The sequence below is a fragment of the Nerophis lumbriciformis genome, linkage group LG08 (genome assembly GCF_033978685.3).
Source record: "Nerophis lumbriciformis linkage group LG08, RoL_Nlum_v2.1, whole genome shotgun sequence".
NCBI classification, from domain to species: Eukaryota; Metazoa; Chordata; class Actinopteri; order Syngnathiformes; family Syngnathidae; genus Nerophis; species Nerophis lumbriciformis.
The window spans coordinates 19,000,342-19,017,185 of NC_084555.2; the positions used below are offsets into that span (position 1 = coordinate 19,000,342).

At 37.4% G+C, this 16,844-nt stretch overlaps 1 protein-coding gene across 1 annotated transcript in view; it reads left to right on the top strand.

Annotated features, from left to right (window-relative positions):
- Window positions 1–16,844, top strand: part of mia2 (MIA SH3 domain ER export factor 2) — a 29,003-nt gene extending 12,159 nt beyond the window's left edge. The window contains exons 7-28 of the mRNA XM_061968404.1: window positions 759–890; window positions 3,738–3,759; window positions 3,860–3,948; window positions 5,759–5,830; window positions 5,940–6,050; window positions 6,191–6,262; window positions 6,535–6,639; window positions 8,815–8,937; window positions 9,077–9,217; window positions 9,368–9,458; window positions 10,893–10,960; window positions 11,044–11,114; window positions 11,186–11,287; window positions 11,403–11,499; window positions 12,533–12,600; window positions 12,709–12,794; window positions 12,917–13,030; window positions 13,532–13,693; window positions 15,339–15,497; window positions 15,572–15,621; window positions 15,687–15,858; window positions 15,925–16,844. Of these exons, the coding sequence (XP_061824388.1) occupies window positions 759–890; window positions 3,738–3,759; window positions 3,860–3,948; window positions 5,759–5,830; window positions 5,940–6,050; window positions 6,191–6,262; window positions 6,535–6,639; window positions 8,815–8,937; window positions 9,077–9,217; window positions 9,368–9,458; window positions 10,893–10,960; window positions 11,044–11,114; window positions 11,186–11,287; window positions 11,403–11,499; window positions 12,533–12,600; window positions 12,709–12,794; window positions 12,917–13,030; window positions 13,532–13,693; window positions 15,339–15,497; window positions 15,572–15,621; window positions 15,687–15,858; window positions 15,925–16,127 (2,310 nt within the window). The 3' untranslated portion in view covers window positions 16,128–16,844. The remainder of the gene's footprint in view (window positions 1–758; window positions 891–3,737; window positions 3,760–3,859; window positions 3,949–5,758; window positions 5,831–5,939; window positions 6,051–6,190; window positions 6,263–6,534; window positions 6,640–8,814; window positions 8,938–9,076; window positions 9,218–9,367; window positions 9,459–10,892; window positions 10,961–11,043; window positions 11,115–11,185; window positions 11,288–11,402; window positions 11,500–12,532; window positions 12,601–12,708; window positions 12,795–12,916; window positions 13,031–13,531; window positions 13,694–15,338; window positions 15,498–15,571; window positions 15,622–15,686; window positions 15,859–15,924) is intronic.

The following is a 16,844-nucleotide window of genomic DNA, read 5'->3' on the forward strand; positions in this document are numbered from 1 at the left end:
ATACAAACCAAATGACCGAATTGAAAGATGGAGCACCACCCTTCGAGTGAAAGTTTAGACAGAGCGGTGGACTACGAGTCGACGATAGAGACTTACTACAGTGTCACCGTGGGGAAAGTAAAGGATGTACGTTATGTGGCAGGTTTGGTTAGCATTCCCTGCTAGCACCACTGCTGACAAATTGTTGTCATTTAAACTAGCTCTGTATTTACAACGTATTTGTGTAGTATTGTTATTTTCCTGTCTTTTATAGCATTATTATGAAATATAAGTGCTTCAAGCCAGCTGTCAAAAACTTGCGTGGTTATTAAATGTTGCCGTTTGTGTATATAAATCGTCACAGACGTGATTGATTAATAATAGTTAGCTTCTCACGTTATAATTTCACTATTTAGTATCCTTTTGAATATTTGCCATGTAAGCAAACTTTGTGAGATCGGTTTGTGATTGATTTAGGTCGGTGAGGATTTGATTCAGTTCAAATCTTTCAGTATCTGTTAAATAAAACCTTACCACATTTTCAGATAATACAATGTAATACAATGTCATAATTTTAGTATTTGAGTATTAATGTACAGTGCAGTCTATTTAATAGCTTCTATGCTTTAAATGCCAAATTTCCTCAACAAAAGATTGCATGAGTAGTTAACTCATATTTAACTCAAATACTTTATATTACGGTACACAAAGTTTTTATTTTTTAAGGAAAAAAATAACAATTTCTGAGCCCATATTGAAAAAGTATTATACTTCTCCAGGTTGTATCATCACTTCCTGATGACATGAGACCCGGACCTGACCTGTACGGGGTCCCATGGGAGCCAGTTGTCATCTCCAGTTTTCTGGGGCTGATGGTACTGTTATTGTTCAGTTGTAGATGTTACAGCTCTGTGAGTATACAACACACACGCACGCGCACACACACGCACACAATTGTAATCACAGTGTTTGGCATAACAATAATGTTGATGTTTATTCGGGTATTGGTCGGCAATATTTTTTACAGTGTATGGATAGAATAAAAACGCACATGTTTAATAAAGAGGCATGACCTTCTGGAACAGAAGAAGTAATTTTGCCCCCTCCACCATGAAAAAAAAGCCGCAAAACATAACACTGCGTGTATATTTTTATTCGCCCAAAATTGCTTCCGAGACACACACCGTTTGGCCGACGATCAAATTAGAGCAAGTACATGTAACCTGCTCAGTGGCCTTGTGGTTAGTGTCCGCGCTGAGACTGGAAGGTTGTGAGTTCAAACCAACGGCCGAGTCATACCTAAGACTATAAAAATGGGACCAATTGCCTCCCTGCTTGGCACTCAGCATCAAGGGTTGGAATTGGGGGTTAAATCACCAAAAATGATTCCCGGGCACGGCCGCCGCTGCTGCCCACTGCTCCCCTCACCTCCCAGAGGGTGAACAAGGGAATGGGTCAAATGCAGAGGACAAATTTCACCACACCTAGTGTGTGTGTGACAATCATTGGTACTTTAACTTTAACTTAATTTTAATTATTTCCGGGAGTGACTTCTTCCACGCAGTGTGTTCCTACTTCCGGATATAAAAACGCTTATGTGGGTTCAAATTAATGGCAGACTTGGTAACAAACAACGAAGACGACTATTTTTGGGCAGATAAGGATTCACAACCTTATCTTTTTGAAGCTGAATGAACAAAGGATTAACACTGCTTCTAGAAGCGAGCATGAAGAAGAGGGTGAAACATTGGAGCAGACAAAAGCCGATAGAGTGAGGTGAAATTGACTCGAAGCTGCAAATGTGGAACTTGAAGCCAAGCTATTTTGACATAAATGGCTACTTACCCATGATTAAACTGAAAAAAGGTCACTGGCCAGCTGGACCAAACAGACAACTGTCCATCGAGAGAGTCACCCTTAATATTGATCATGATACACGCAGCACGTCATGCATGTTATTACAACTACAGTACATACACTGTCTGGCTAGCTGTGTACAAACAAAAATGAAATGTGGGCTAATACTTTACCGACATTGATTGTTCATGTTTTTCAGTCAGTACAGATTGGTGTTCTAACGCAGTGTTGTGCATTACACAACAAGAAACATTTGAGTTACAAGCATCCCCGCCATTAATTGGCATAGCAAATGCCACAGTGAAACCTGTAAGATCTGACCAAAACATCCTATCTTACTGGTTAGCATTAGCTTACATCTAAAAATAGCCAATTTTGTTTTCCAACCAGGGGAATGAAAAAGTGAGTGTGAAGGACAGTGCTGAAAAGAAGGAGCGAATGATATTCATTGAATTACAAAAATAATCATCAAAAATCCTGACAGAGCATGTTGCCAACTTGGGGAAGCAATTTGAGCGTATCAGTGCTAGTCGGCACTATAGTGAAGCAGTTTGGTGAGTCGATAACGCCAACCAAGAATGTTAAAATATCTAAATGGCGGCTTTTATCCTTGAAAATATGGAAAAGCTGCAGATGGTGTGTTTGAAACAGAAGGAGATACCGTAGAAGTCCACTCATCAATGCTGTACATTATTATTACTACATTACTTCATAAAACTACTGCAGTTATTAGTACAGTACATTATATTGTATTGTTTTTATACAATATTTCCCATCTAAAAGTGTGTTTTTATTATGGGCAAGTTTATTAATAGATTTCAATTAATTTCAATGGGAGATGTTGATTGAAAAGTATTTTGAGTTAGGAGCGCTGTCACAGAACCAAAAAGTTAAAGTTAAAGTACCAATGATTGTCACACACACACTAGGTGTGGCGAAATTATTCTCTGCATTTGACCCATCACCCTTGATCACCCCCTGGGAGGTGAGGGGAGCAGTGAGCAGCAGCGGTGGCCGCATCCGGGAATCATTTATGGTGATTTAAACCCCAATTCCAACCCTTGATGCTGAGTGCCAAGCAGGAAGGTAATGGGTCAAATAGATGTACTACTATGTTGAAGAGGTTAATTTAGCCTACTAATGTGTATTTATAAGTGGTTGATTTATATAGGCTAGTAAGGTAAAGTTTTGTACCTGACAAGTTTCGACTATCTTGCTTCTGCAGCCTTCATCAGAGGTGTCACGTGATGTTAGCGTGACTTCATCTGTGACGTGTTATATGGCTTGTTCTATCCCACCTGAAGTGGTGGGATGGCAGAGTCCCCTGGTGTGCGCCGGGGGTAGGGCGGGGCGCCACCTGTCGTCTGGATGTCTGCCAAACGGCCGGTGGCGGTCCTGCAGGACTGTGTCCCAGGTGTGGGATATTTGGTAGGCTCCTTCATCCCTGTTGACAGTCTTTGGGGCCCGCTTACTGATTTCAACCGCCTCTTTGATCCACTGATGGAATTTGTTGCTTTCCATTCTAATGACCTTGGCTGCCTTCCAGTTCATTAGATGGTTTTCCCTCTTGCAGTGGTCTGAAATGGCTGATTTTAGATTTTCCTGCGTTGCTTTCATTCTTGTTGCACAAGTGAGCGTTCCAGATGTTTCCTTTTCACATTGTTTGGGGCACAAGTGTAATTAATTCACCCTATTACTTTTACATCTTTAAAAAATTGAGTTCACTTCCTGTGTGGAAAGAAAGGAAGGTGTAGGGGAGAAAAAGCAATTTACGGTAATAAAAATACAAGCACATTGAGACTCAATATACTGCCAAGATGCACCTGAAAAATATATACTGTACATACTGGTCTTTGGAATGTCAAATTTGGTTTTGTAACAAAATGTATTTTTTTTCGCAGGTCAAAAGCAGAATGTATCAACGTAAGTTGCCACATTCTTAAATTGTTTTGTACATCAAAGGTCTCATCATATATGTATTTTTTAAGTACGCAAGTATTCGCCTGTAACTTTTATTTTCCAGGTAAAGAGCAGTGGATGGCTGTGCAGGTTGCACAACAGCTTGACGAGAAGTGTAAAGTCCTTGAGACTCTCAGTAAATGTCAACAAGAGGTTGGTAAATTTGTTGGTCTTCACTGAGTTTCTGTTTAAATATGTTGGTGGTGGCTTTGCTAGCTATTTGCCTTGAAACACAAAGCGCCCCACTGAGACAGTTATAAAATGCTGCCACCAATGCATACAATTGACACAAAGTTGGGTACGTGTATACAGTATATCATGTCTGGACAAACAGAAATCATCAATGACCTATGCTGTTGTGGATCAGGTTATTCACCATGACACAAAACTCTTATCATTTGATTATAATTCATTTTTTTAATTTGGATATTTTTTTAAATCAAATAAAAATGTTTTTTTATTTAGATAAAAATGGGAAAAATAACTAATAATTTGACTCTAAAATTTGGGATCTTGACCACAATTGCTGTGTATGACGGTCCCGCTGCGAGAGCTACCAATTATCAGGTTCTATAATTTGACACTGCGACCTAGTCAGAAGGGGACATGCAACAAACATTACGTTCACGTAATGGGACTTGAAAGGGTCACTTTTTTTGTAAGTTTATACTGTACAGTGTTGGCGCTAGGAATTTTCAAAATGGGGTCCCAGGGACCCCATCAAGTCATAAAAATCGGGTCCCACAGTAAATTTTTGGGGTCACACTTTTCGTAACCGTTTTGAAAAATAATGATAAATGTATGCATTATCCTGTTATATCTCACATTCTATATTGTGTTTTGGAAAAAGGTTGTCATAAACGTTACTTAATTTATAAAAAAAATATTACAAAAGAATTAAAATGTTTATGCACACGTAAATGTATTCAGTTATAAACAATCATTCACTTTCTTCTTTCCTTCATGAATCTAAACTTTACCGTTGCCGGTAGTTTTTCTATATTTTTATTTAATAAGTTGTAGATGTATTTATTTCAGTATAAAAGTGTAAAAGGTTTTTGCTTCGGTCATGAAATTCTAATAATCGTGTGCCAGGGCATACATACATTATTTATTTAATGCTTAAATCTCTAGAGTCTACATTAACTTCGGATCCATCCGTCAATTCTAAGTTTTAAAAAAATAATGATTTTATGTTGTTTTTTTGTTGGTTTGTTTTCTGCCCTTTTTGTCAAAGAGAACTGTTTTTTTATGGCAAACACACAAAATATGCAAAATCTTCCACAAAAAATATTTTTCAAAGTGGAATATTTAATGTGAAGTAACCAGAGCCTTGTATAGGTCAATAATTCATAAACACATTGATTTTGATTCAATATTATGTTTTGAGCAACAACAGTTTTAAAGAAAAACAACAGCTTTGTTTTATTAGTCAACATTGCAACTTTTTCTAAATTACATTTCACCTGTAAGATTTTTATTTTTTATTTATAGTTTCCATGGACTCACAAAGACTAAAACAACTCATTTACTGGCGACATGGCACAGGATAAAGTTAAAAAGGTTGACTTTACACTCATCTTAGTGTTTACCAAGAAGTCTTTCTTTTGACAGCCCCTTGCGGTAAAGTTGTCAGAGTGCAAACTGAGGCAGTATTTGTCATTGATAAACCTTTCGGCGAATTAAAATGTAAGAAATTGTACCAGAAAGTTAATTACTTTAAAGACGACCAATAAAAATACGGAGAAGGCAGGGTCGGTAAAAAAAAAAAAAAAATCTGCGGACTTAGGAAAATGTACGTCCTTTCTGATTTTAATGCGTATAAAGACACAAAAAGTGCACTAACGCCAACAGTGCTGTATTGTGCACCTGCTGATTCCACGTCTTGGTCCAGCACACCTCACTGATTACGTCTGTAACACTGCTTGCAGCTTTAACGATTATTACTCTGTTTTATTTTTAGTACGAGGAGCTGGAGAACTCACTAAGGGACAGTGGTGTGTTGGCCCAAACCCAAAAGACAAGAGATCTTGAGGTATGACACTGAGATTTTTAACGGGTCAGAATAAAATGCACATATTTTTGTGTATCAGGTTACAGCTTAATATTGTCTTGTTTTTATTTGTATTGTTTGGCTTCTCCAGATCAAAGCCCGACAGTTAAACGATGTTAAAACTGAACAGGAAGAACACCTTGAACAACTAAAAGATCAGTTGTGTCAGAAAAGAGATCACAGGCTAGAGCAGGAAAAAAAGGTGGGAACAGACATTAACATCTTCACCGTCTAACAGCTGTATTCTACACAACTACAAAGCACCACATTACTGGTCAACCAGGAGGGTAATTGAATGTGTGTGTTTTTTGTAACGCAAATTATATTTTGATGTCCATATAGATAGCGTTCCTCGAGGAGAGCATGAAAACAATGGAGGAAGAAATCAAGGAGCTCCAATCACATGATGAACAGGTACACCAGCTATATAACACATTTAAAGGATTCTTATCAGAGCTCTAACAATTCTGAATGATCTTACATTCATAAATTAAGGATTTTAATAATTCATGGTGATGGACACAAACTAATTATCCTTGGTTTTCATTTTCATCTACATTAAAAAAAACTTGATAGTTTAACGACAAACGATAAGGCCTTGTTGGTATTTGTTATGCTGCATTCAAAAAAACTAGAAAGTTCGACATTTCTGTGTTTCATTGCCGTGTATCTCTGTCCTTCACTAGTCACATACGACACTTAAAGTGTACGGTATGAACAGTGACCGACTACAGAAGAACCTAGAATCAGCCGGAGAAGAAAACGTACTGCTTCTCGAGAGCAACACTCAGGTAAGGCAATGTACTTCCAAGTTTTATGGTAGAAATTGATTAGAGAGTTTTATTATTATAAATGATAATGTATCGAAAAAAGAGGCATAGTAGCATCTTTACGATGGGCACGCCATGATTCAATTTATGATTCGATTATAAATGTATTATTTATGCATAGTCAATTGTTACATACATACATGCATACTTATATGTATGTATACATGTGTGTATATATATATATGTGTATATATATATATATATATATATATATATATATATATATATATATATATATATATATATATATATATATGTGTGTGTATATATATATATATATATATATATATTAGGGGTATAATGATACACAAATTTCGGTTCGGTACGTACCTCGGTTCAGAGGTCACGGTTCGGTTAATTTTCGGTACAGTAAGAAAACAACAAAATATAAATTTTTTGGTTATTTACCAAATTTGTAAACAATGGCTTTATCCTTTTAACATTGGGAACACTATAATAATTCTGCCCACGTTAATCAACATTAAACTGCCTCAAGTTGTTGCTCAGATTAAATAAAATGATAAAACTTTTCTTCTACATATAAAAAGTGCAACATTAAACAGTTTCAAGTCAACTCATCGTGCTTAATTTATTACAGCATTTGGGAAGCCTGTAATTGATTTTTATCACACAGGCATACACACACCGCACAATGAGCTGAGCTAACACACACACACACACACTCACCGCAAAATGAGCTAACGTTACGCTAAAAGCTAATTAGCCTTCACCTCAAACCAGGACTGCAAGCGAGCTGAGCTGCAGTTCATGGTTCTAGAAGGTCAACGGGCTCATAGTGATGTTACTAGTAGTTGACTGGGAGGTGTTTATTATAATTTGGGGGGAGTCCGCTGCCTGATGCTTACCTGCTAAACACCTATCTGCAAACTCCACCGCAGAAGCAATGAATCCATGCGCTCTGAATACGCACTGCTGATTGGTTGTTACCGCTATAGTTCTGACCAATCAGATGGTTGTGTGGGTGGGACAATTCTGGGTGCTGTGTAGAGGACTGACAGAGGCAGAAGGAAGCGGTGCAGCTTGTTAAGACTTTAGCTTAGGCGGCTACTTCATATGTTCGTGTGGAAAGTCGTTCGGTACACCTCCGAACCGAACCGGAACCCCCATATCGAAACGGTTCAATACAAAACACGTGTGTGTGTGTGTGTATATATATATATATATATATATATATATATATATTGGGACCATGATCCTAACAGGTCTCGGTCGGTCGAACTAATATATATATATATATATATATATATATATATATATATATATATATATATATATATATATAAGTACTGTTAGGCTCATGGTCCCAATACGGAAAACCATTGCATATAAAAGACAATGTCTCATTTGCATTTGTGTTGAAATCTGTCAAAATTAGGGTGGCAAAAGGAAGGATTTTTACAAATTGATGGTGTCGCTTTTAAAAGTGCTCCCCCTCTGGTCAACATATGAAATATCAAGTATGTATACAAATTTGAAGTGCTCCCCCTCTGGCCAACCTATGTAATAAGTGTTTGTAAGAAATTGAAATGCGCCCACTTTGGTCGGTCGGTGAGTGGGTGATGGATGTTTTTGGGTTTTTTTTAATAAACGTCCCTATTTGGGGCAGCAGGAATCCTTGTTTTAATTTACGTGTCTTCTAATACCACGGGATGCCCAGACACTTCATAAAATTGCAGCTCAGAGAGGTCTGTTGTGTCATATCATCAATCTACTCATTCCTATCTATGGTTTACAACGTTGTTGCACTGTGTAGATATTATTCCCTCTTTTGACTCATTAATATTCTTGCTACGGTCATTTCTTTTTTATAGCTGGTTACTCTGTGCTGTAACGCGGTTGCTGTTGAAGTGTAGAAAGCATTTATTATGTTGTTTCACTACCTTGTTCAAGCTAGTTTAGCGCCACTGCTAGCATTACTTGTCCTCTCCTTCTCCCTCCGTCTGCAGTAGATTTGTATTTTAGAACCTATTACTTTATTTAACTTACATAAATAATCCATATTTGGACATTTGTCCATAGATTCAGAATCGTCCAAAATCCAATCATGATGCATCAAAGAAGAATTGATAATTTTTCCCACCTCTAATCTTTACTATCTCTCCGTTCCATTTGCAGTTAAGGCAGCAGGTGGAGGGATGGGCCGAACGAGTGAGTGAGCTGGAGCAGGAGATGAGGAGGTGTGAAATGGCCCACAGCGGAATGCTACAGGATGTGGCCAATAAGGATGAACGTATTATGGTTTGTGCTTGCTTTGATATTATATACAATTCACATCTTGACCAAGATAAATATTTCTCATTTATATATACAATACACATATTGACCAATATAGATATTTTATCATTCATATTTAAACAGTTAAGGATTTGTTTTTTAGTCTCTCACTGATCGGCTGCTGGGAATGAAAGCTTGGGATGCTGAACTTGAAGGGACTCCAGGGAGAGACGAAGAGAATGGAAAAGCAGACTCTTCACAAGTCCATCTCCAGAAAGTGCAGAAACTTATTTACGCTGCTAAGGTATTTAAGAAATAACCTGGACTCAATTACATTCTGCCACGTTTACTGATGATTAACATACAATATATGGCGGGCAACTTTTTAGATGACTAATTAAGAGTAAAACACTTGCATACAACCCTAACATGGCATCTTTTGATTTGCATGTAGTTAAATGCAGACCTCAAATCTGTAGATGAAGACAAGGACAGAGTGTTTGCCAAACTGAATGATGAAGTAAAAGCTAAAGAAGATTTAGAAGGTAAGTGTTGAGTACCATTTAGGGATCTATCATCATCATCCATAATAGATCTTAAGTTCATATCATTCATTATATTGTTAGTGATTTATTTGAACCATCCTTTTTCCAGATATATAACATGCATCTTATTGTTGGTCTTTCCAATCAGTGATATTTTCCAATCCAATCCACTTTATTTATATAGCACATTTCAAAAAAACAATAAAAGTTTCACAAAGTGCTGCACAGAAGTTGAGACATACATACTAAGAGTCTATAATATAAACATTTAACTATAAAAAAATAAATACACAAAATGCATCAAAGAAAATAAAACGGACTAAAATCAAAGAGTAAAAATATGTTTTAAGACGTGATTTAAAACCCACTAAAGACAGAGCCGTCCGAATAGCAAGAGGGATATTGTTCCAAAGTTTTGGAGCCAGAGCAGAAAATGCACGATCACCGTTTTTGGGACGACAAGAAGAAACTGATCAGCTGACTTCTGAGACTTTGTGGGGGTGTGTACATTTTTAAAAAGTCTGACATATATTGTGGCTCTAATCTGTCAAGTGATTTAAAAACAAACAATATTTTTAATTAAATGAATTATAAAATGAACTTGGAGCCAGTGAAACCATTTTAGCATCTTTTAGGATGCTAAAATGGGGGTAATGTGTTCATGTTTTTTAGTGCCAGTTAAAAAGCGAGCAGCAGCATTTTAGACTAACTGCAATCGAGCGATTGAGGCCTGGTTCATTCCAACGTAGAGGGAAATGCAGTAATCCAAACGTGATGAAATAAAAGCATGGATTACCTGCTCAAAGTCGTTAAAAGATAAAACTGATTAAATTTTTGCTAAAAGTCTTAGATGATGAAAACTACATCGTACAACGGAGTTAATCTGCTGTTCCAATTTAAAATCATTGTCGAACTTAGAACCAAGATTTCTGACTGTGGGTTTTAAATAAGGCATCAGGGGGTATTTTGCTACCGAAGCGAAACTAGCAGCCAGCACTTGTCGTCAATGATAATAAAGAACAATTATGTTACGTTCTTATATTGACATTGTTAGTTTGGAGCCCAGGAAGCGAGGAAGGCGAGGTACAGGCAAAAAGTCAATTTCATTGTAATAGGTTAGGCTAGATTAACGGAAACAGGTGTGCTGGCAGGAAACAGAGCAGAAAGTGAAAGTGCAGCAAAGCAAGGAATAACCACAATAAGCGCACCAAGGGAGGAAATTATACTAAACGCAGGAAAATAGCAAACAAGGTCAAAACTGTCATATGGGATCATGACCTTATTAATATAGCTGCCTGCATGTCTCATAGAGCTGCACTATTTGCTTAACTGTTGACTCTCCTTTAAAAGCCATACTTGATATAATATGTATGATGCATAACAGCACAGATAATATCTGGGACAATAATGATTCTGTTTGTGCTTTTTTTCTAGTGAGCATTAAGGAATTGGAGACTGAGCAATTATCTATGCAAGCAGATACAAAGCACTACTCAGACGAGGTAGATCATTTCAACCTGCCTGTGTGCTATTGTAACGTTCCACGTTCATTTGCCTCACTTTAATACCGCTTTTAATGTGTTAGGTCGAGCGACTACAACAGAAACTCCAAATTATGACTGAAATGTACCAGGAGAATGAGCTCAAACTACACAGGTACTGACACACAGATAAGTTACTTTAAATATTTTAAGTATATTTTTTAATAGACCACAATGTGTGTGCAGGTTGCTCACAGTTGAGGAAAAGGAGCGCCTGCAGAAAGAAGAAAAATTAAATAAAGCAGATAAAAACATTGCTTTGGCCATGGAAGAACTCAACAACTACAGGTAGATGCTACCACAATGTATTTTAATACATCTATACATACAGTACATACGTACATACATACTTTATATACCGGTACTGTATATACTATATATATATATGCATGTGTCTCTTCAGGCTTCGTGCAGAGGAGATGGAGGAAGAGCTGGAGAAAACCAAGCAGTCATATCAAACCCAGATATCAGCCCATGAGAAGAAGGCCCACAATAACTGGGTAAAAAAAACTGCAATAATACTTAAGTGTCCCAATACAACCTTTTCACTACCGCTACGATACCAATATTGCTGTCTTGCATATTGTTCGATACTGATCTTAATCCGTTACGATATAAGCGGGAATCATTCATACTTTTTTTTAAATTTTATAGTCAGAAAAGGCTTGATCAAGTGAAATTACTCTCAACAGTGAACAATTAATCCAAACACTAACTGTATTATCTGTATATTGTATTATCAACTGTTTGGAATGGACTTATACTGTCTTAAGTAAAAGTGGAGGGGTAATTGGTATTTTTGGTGGAACCCTAGTGGCCACAATAATTAAGTTAAGCTCATGACACAGGGAGTTGAATGGATACATTTTAATATGCTTCTAAATTGGACAGTTTGAATCTGTAAGTAATATGCAACTAACTATTTTATACGTGTTTACAAATGTGTTTTAGACTGCATTATTGTTCAATTAAGGACACTTACAGTATGCCTCGCTTTTGTGCTATTGTGTGCTTAGCTGTTGTGTAGCTCTAGCTTATAGAAGCCTTCAACGTACCATGTTTACCTTTTCTAAATTACTAAAATACAAGAAAGGCCAAACTCTGCGTGCCTATTAGAGGACTTTTTCCTGTTAACTGGCTGTCCAGCAATGAACAAGTAAACGCGCTGCAGGACTGCTAGTATCGGAGCGCTTGTATCAGAGATTCTTGATGCAAGTTGCTACCAATATCCAATACCAATATTGGCTTTGGACACCCCTAATAATAATTGTAACTACGCAATTTAATGGAATGCTAATCAAACATTAAAGTTTTATAGCAAGCTGATCTACATGTACATACATTGTAACTACACAATTTAATGGAATGCTAATCAAACATTAAATTTTTATAGCAAGCTGACCTACATGTGCATACATCGTAACTACACAATTTAATGGAACGCTAATCAAACATTACGTTTTTTCATAGCAAGCTGATCTGCATGTACATACAGTAAGTCACGAATGTCTCTAAGTAACCTTTTTTTTAAAGCTGGCAGCCCGGGCAGCAGATAGAGAGCTAGCAGACTTCAAAAGAGAGAACGCCCTCTTCAGGCAGAAGTAAGCAGAGAATTTAAAAGAGCAAGATACATTTTTGGAATTCTTAGAACATTAGAACTCATTTGAGTTTTTTAGTACATGCATCACACACAAAATGTTTGTTTACAGGATTACAGACACACAGTTTAAGATGGAAGCCCTCGACAAAGATCCTTTTGCCTTGGACAGTCTGGCCAGGCCTTTACCTTTCCGAGGTCAACACACACACAAATACATACACAAAATATTACACAGTACAGTATTTGAACCCTAACTTATAAATGGACGGTCAAGACGCCCTGGTTATTTAACTTTGCAAACTGTTCTACTTCACCAGCTGAAAGACTGCCATATGGTTCTTCTCCTCTCGGTCGACCTGCGTCTGAAAGCCGAGCTTTACTTTCTCCTCCAACACTTATAGAAGGGCCTCTGGCCAGATTGTCACCCAGAGGTATGTATCCCCTAATATACAGTTTGTTGCAGGTTTACTTCAAACCAAGCGAGACAATAACACCGCAAAAACATCCAGTTGGAAAGAATAGATTAATAAATGGTTACTTTTTATTTTTCATTGGTTAAATATTTTCAAACAGTGCTCTAGTGTAGCATATGGAACTTTATCATATTAAATGAGGTGTATGCTGACCTAAAATTGTCCCAACACATTTTGAGAAATTCACAAGTGAAATGCGTGTTTTGTTGACATGAACAACTTGCTGCTTTTCGATTAAACTGTTTTGTTTGTCAAAAACAACATGCATGCTCTTTTACCATGAGTAGTTATCAAAACTGTGCAATTAAAATATTTGTTCATGTGACAAATGACATGTTTTGGATTATCTGCCTTACATTTTGTTATTAGAATATTTTCCTGATACTCTTTACACTCATATGTTTCCTTCTCTTCAACCATGCACCATATTCTGTTTTACAGTCATGGTTTCTCTTCCAGTGCCCCGTTCTCTAGGAGAGCCCCCCAGTGGCCAAGGAGAGCTGGAGCGGAGTGGAGGTCCACGCTCAGACAGTGGCTCTATTTCTCCTTCATGGGAAAGAGACCGCAGGGGACCCCCACCTGGACCCCTACCGATGCCCCCTGGGCCACTTCCACCTCAGGGTGTGTATTTATCTATGAAAGAAAAAAATCCTGCTAAACACAGAGGTTTAACGTTAGATGATTCTTAGTAGGGAGAATTTCATTATTTGTGTCTCCACTCTTGTATTCATGTTACAACGATACACAAGTCTGTAGCTAGGTAGCAGCAGTGCTCAATCTAATCAACAGGCTACCTGTCAGTTCAACCCAGTAGAAGTAGTAAGTAAACAGGAACACATGCACAGAGCTAACGGAGGCCAAGAGATGTTTGTGGAAGAAAGGTTACCTCATCATCAGTATACTGTATTTAAAGAATGTAACTCACACAGTGCGTTATATGGATAAATAATTATGTTCAAGTTCTCAATTTAATTCAAGTGGGTCATGCAGAAAATAGAGAAGCAATGACTTATACTTTTACTACATGTATATGTCATCTATGGTTTCTTGCATTCATATTCGTATCAACCCTCATTGTCTCTTTAAGCTGTTTATCAATACTGTATTCATTTTTTATGTATTTATTTTTTTCATTTATTTATTTATTTCAGGCAATGACATAAAGAAGTACAAGTTGACAACACATAATAATATAAATTAATATAGTGCAAAAGGTAATGTATAGTATGTAATGCATGATTGTCCAGTTTTGCCTGAAAGGGAGAGGAAGAAGAAGATAACTTATTTAATCCCACCCCCAGTTCTCCATTCAGTGATTATTCACATGAGTTTCACTCTTTCTTTGTTCAAATATTATAATACAGATGTTGTGTCATAGTGGCATTACCACAGGTAACAGTAATTATTACACTGTAACAATAATTTGTATCAACAATGTAGGAATAATGAATATACCAACAATGGTAATAAACAACATAGCAATAATGGTAATAGACAACATAGCAATAATGGTAAGGAAACATTGAGCACATGTTAACACTTTGAGACGGAGTACAACAGCAAGTCAAATTAAAGACCCTCATCTCTATATTTGAACCAGACCCCATGTTTGTATAATAGTTTAAATCGATTAATAGTTTGGCATTGCTTGTGTTGTAAGACCAGTTTGTTCCATAGTTTTAATCCGCATACAGACACACCAAAACGTTTACGAGTGGTTTGAGCTCTCGGCAATAAGAAATATCCAAATATTGCCAGTAATGGTAATTGTAAAAGTATGTAGCAGTTGAAAAGTGTCTAATCGAAGGGTGTCCAAACTTTTTCCACCGTTAGCCACATTGAGAAAAAGCAAAGGATGCTGGGAGAGCACTTTGATTCAGTATTTGTAATTTTGTTATTTGGATAAAAACATTCCATAATATTTAAAAAAAAATAAAAAGATTTGTTTATTATTAGTTAGTAGGAAAAACATACATATATTTATATATATATTGTGCCTCTTTGTACAATGTTTCATATTTTTGCTGATTTTTTTTGTTTCAATTTCATTACCACTATGTGTTGTGGGCTATTAAAACAGCGCTTTACACATGGATTGTCAAATCATATAAATATAACATATTCACAAATTACTTCACTAGCTGATTTTTACACTTTCAGTCCATCCATCCATCCATTCATTTTCTACCTCTTGTCCCTTTCGGGGTCGCTGGAGCCTATCTCAGCTAAATGTCTTAATACTATCATTTTGATTGCTCTTTTTCAGGCTATATGTTTCATGAACCAGGTGGTCCCATGTACAGGAGGCCTGGTCCACCCCCAGGAGTAATGGGTCCTCTGCCACCTCCGGGTCCTCCTTTTCCCCATCCAAGAGGTCTTCCGGCATCTGGGCCCCTGGGACCCTTCCACCCCGCAGACATGACAGGTGGACATATTTGCTTTCTACTCTACTTTTGTACGATTCTTTAATAGACTCATTTATTCAAGAATTAATTACAGATGGCCCATACAGAGAAAACAGCGTCAGACCTGAATTGGATCACAGAGAGGTAGTGTGTAATGTGTGTAACTTTGAACAAAGGAGATTTTTATAATGTTGATTTTTTTCCATCAGCCTTTTGGGAGTGATCGAAGAACTCCCCCTGAATCAGATCGGAGAATGGAGGCGGCACCACCTCCTGGACCACCATTGGGTCCCATAGACGGTTCCTTTTCTCGAAGATCCCCCTATGGACCTCCTGATTTTTACCCTCCCAGGGGACCTGGAGGACCTCCAAGAGTGCAGAGTGAGCACTCATATTCTCCTTGGAAACACGAGTGCAAAGCTAACTCCCATCTTTTGAAATCTCCAGTGTGGGCTCCTCCACCAGGGATGATGTTCCCTCCCCGTTTCCCTCATGGTGGACTTCCTCCTCCTCCTCACCTGCTATCTTACGGTCCCCCGATGCGGCCTCCTCCACCAGATGGCCCCTTCATGGGTCCTTCCCCATTGCAGCAGAACCCACCTGCTCCACCACACAGCCAGTTGCCAGATGAGCGCACATCCTCTCCTTAGGGTGCCATTTGAACTTGCTCATACAAGCGACTTCATGGCCTTCATCGCTATTTAATGATAACGATGAAGGCTGTAGAGTCAATAATGAATGTCAATGGAAGGGAGCCAAGTTAATCATCATTGTCCTTGTTTAGTTTCATTCTGTTCACGGGTCATCAGTTTCATTTACTGATAGATACTGCAGTTGGACTTCCCATGGTCTAATGTAACTGAGGTGCCGACCTGAGATTTAGGCTGGTTCTGCCAAAGTCATTAGAGAATGTTTATTTTTTTAATCACTGGCTGAATGACATCCAATCCAGGATGCTTGAGGTAGCGTACATAGCGACACATCTTTGGTTATTCCATTATTTTGCTTTGAGAGAGGTGATTTAGTTGAACAAAACACATGTCTAAGTGATGTGTGTATTGGGCTACATTAACTCAATGAAGGTACTAGGTAAATCCAGATTTGAAAAAAAAGATCAACATTTTTCAGGCTGAGTACAATTGTTGCATGGTTTTAATTACCCACCCCTTTGTTTTCATGGTCTTATTTTGTCAGACTAAAGTGAGTTCAGTTAAGTTTTGCAGTGGTCTAAAGAGAGCCTTTTTTATCTGTACTTTAGAAACTGAATTGTCTGTGAACTTACCAAGGCCATAAGTTATTTGTGAATTTTTGTATATATATATATAAATATATGATTAAAAAAAAACATTAAATGAATACATTTTAAA